The sequence below is a fragment of the Aplysia californica genome, unplaced genomic scaffold (assembly GCF_000002075.1).
Source record: "Aplysia californica isolate F4 #8 unplaced genomic scaffold, AplCal3.0 scaffold00475, whole genome shotgun sequence".
Taxonomy (NCBI): domain Eukaryota; kingdom Metazoa; phylum Mollusca; class Gastropoda; order Aplysiida; family Aplysiidae; genus Aplysia; species Aplysia californica.
Genome location: NW_004797745.1, coordinates 381107 through 383702, shown reverse-complemented (window position 1 = coordinate 383702; position 2596 = coordinate 381107). Strand labels below are relative to the sequence as shown.

The following is a 2596-nucleotide window of genomic DNA, read 5'->3' as shown; positions in this document are numbered from 1 at the left end:
GGGGGGGATAAAGTAAAGCAACTTTAATTCAGCTCGTTAAAAGAGGTGGAAAGGTAAATACATTATACAGAAGAACCACCGAGGATATATCAGTTATCCTAATTGCAAATAGGTACTTGTCTGTCGTCAGGGACGGATAATATGTGAATGACAGCGCTATGCGCTTAACAAGCTCCGGCGTTGTATGTCTACGTTGGACCGAAATGGTATTTTTGAATAAGCGGATCAGACAGTGCAGTAATTAAGAAATTGTGTAAACCTTCAGAGGGTACTAAGGACAATGAATAAGCACTTGGACCTTAAGTTGACCTTGTACGATCTAAACGTGCTCTGTTCAAGGATCTGAGCCCTTTGGTGACTGGAGTGACTCACGTTCCACTTACTGAGTAAGGTCTCTGTAAGAAACTACGCAGGATCCTCCACTGTCGCTGGAGGAAAAAAGTTTGACCTTCATTAAGTGGTGTGGACACTTGTTTTAGTTTAGTTTTAGTAAGCGTTTTACGGCACTTGCAACTAAATAAGGTCATATAAGTACCGAAGATTAGAAGTGTCACCAGGGAGTAACAAACACAAAAAGGAGGAGGGGAGATATGGACGGCAGATGTTTTATGGGAAAAAGCAGCTTGAACCACCCACATGAACACTTGTTCGACTCGTCGAATTTACATACTATCGTTATCGTAAAAAGGATCTTCTGGAAAAACAACAGACTTAGCCATAGATGGGGAGATAAGCGAACAAGTGCACAAGTTCAAATATTTAACGACAACAATCACAGATTATGGAAGAAGTGAAAAAGAAATAAAAATAAGAACAGCAACTGCAAAAACAAGATTCAGCTAAGTGTAAAATAATTTAAATCCAGGCAACTATCTCTCACTTTAAGAAAGAAATGCTGGAATGCTACATCTTCCCAATATTCCAACATGACGCAGAGACCTGGAATTTGCAAAGGAAAGAAGAAAAACAAAATATATGCGTTTTAGATGTGGTGCTACCGTAAAATGGCCTGAATAAGTCGGAAAACAAAAAATACAAATAATGAGGTGTGTCAGATTCTACACAAGACAAACCCTGATGATTTCAATTTAAAAAATTAAAAAACCAATACAATGGCCACTTAAAACGACACGAGACCATTGTGAAAGAGGTGCTTAAAGGGAAGATGTGGGGCAAGAGAGCCAGATAGACAACATGATTAAGAACATGGACTGACCTTGATATGGCAGAATGTGCAACGGCAGCTCGCGACCGTGAAGGATGGTGGGTCATTACATGTCAACCTCTGAGTCAGAGATACCTCCAGGTATCCAGATATCCAGGTGTAAAGAAGAAAATGAGTCTGGCCATTGCTTGCATTCGATCAACTGAAATTTACAAAGTATTCTTTCTCTCTTCCCTTCGTCAGTGTTGTTATATTCTAACTTCCGCTGCATTTCTCTGGTCACTCTTCAAGTCCCCCTACCCCCCCCCCCTCCCCTTTTGCAACACCTCCCAATTCCCCATCACTTAATTTTTCTGCGTTCACTGCGTTTACCTTTTGTTTGTTCCTTTTGCAGCTGTAATTCTTTTTTTATGTTTTCACGCCCCCATCGACACAATTAAGATAATTCAAGAGGAGGGATTTCGACCCTGCCTGTCAGTGCCTGCCCGGAATGAGAGGGACACAACATCCCAGCAGAAAGACCGAGAAACTCGACAAAAATTCTTCCTACTATGGAATGGAACTCGAGTCTCCTGCGTGCGACAGTGAAGCACCTTACCATTACGCCACAGACGTTGGTGCTGTAATTTTAATATGATATATGTTCAAACATATATTAGTTTACGGAATCGACATAGATAGATAGATAACCGAGCAAACACATTCTGCAGATAGATAAATAAATTAATAAACGAATAAATGAATGAATGGATGAATAGTTAACTATGACTGACTGACTAACTAACTAACTAACTAACTAACTAACTAACTAACTAACTAACTAACTAACTAACTAACTAACTAGCAAGCTAACTAACTAACTAACTAACTAACTAACTAACTAACTAACTTAATTCATCTATCTATTAAGAAAGGAAACAAACAAAATCGGAATAAATCGATGAACAGATATTATTTAACATTCCTTCTCCAGGTTGCCCCGATGGTTGGGTGTCAGGCTTCGGCAAATGTTACAGGTTTTTCGACAAGGTCCGGGGTATCAAAGCCGCCGGTAACATGTGCAGCTTGCAGAACGCAAGTCTCCTCAACATAGATTCTGAGGAGGAAAACCATTTTATATCTACCGTGTTGAGTAGGATTTCTGCAGGTAAGTATTGCAAAAACTGTTTGATAGTGGCTCCTTTGTCGTTTTCTGAATTTCCGACTGTGGTAACGTAGTTTCTATTTTTCTATGAACTCTCTATTCATCCATTCGTCTTCCCATCCTTCCGTCCACCCACCCTTCCATCCAACCATTTATCTTTCTTTCTATAAACTGTCTGTTTTACCGTATCTTCTGTCTATCCCCCTGTTTGTATGCCTGTCTGCCTGCAGTCTATAGGCCTGTCAGTCCGAATGTATGTCTTGTTATCTTCTGCCGAAAAAGGACTG

At 40.1% G+C, this 2596-nt stretch overlaps 1 protein-coding gene across 1 annotated transcript in view; it reads left to right on the top strand.

Annotated features, from left to right (window-relative positions):
- LOC101857202 overlaps positions 1–2596 on the top strand; it is a gene marked incomplete in the record, with an annotated part of 30623 nt that overhangs the window by 3575 nt on the left and 24452 nt on the right. Inside the window, 1 exon segment of the mRNA XM_013086524.2 lies at positions 2139–2312. Within this exon segment, the coding sequence (XP_012941978.2) occupies positions 2139–2312 (174 nt within the window).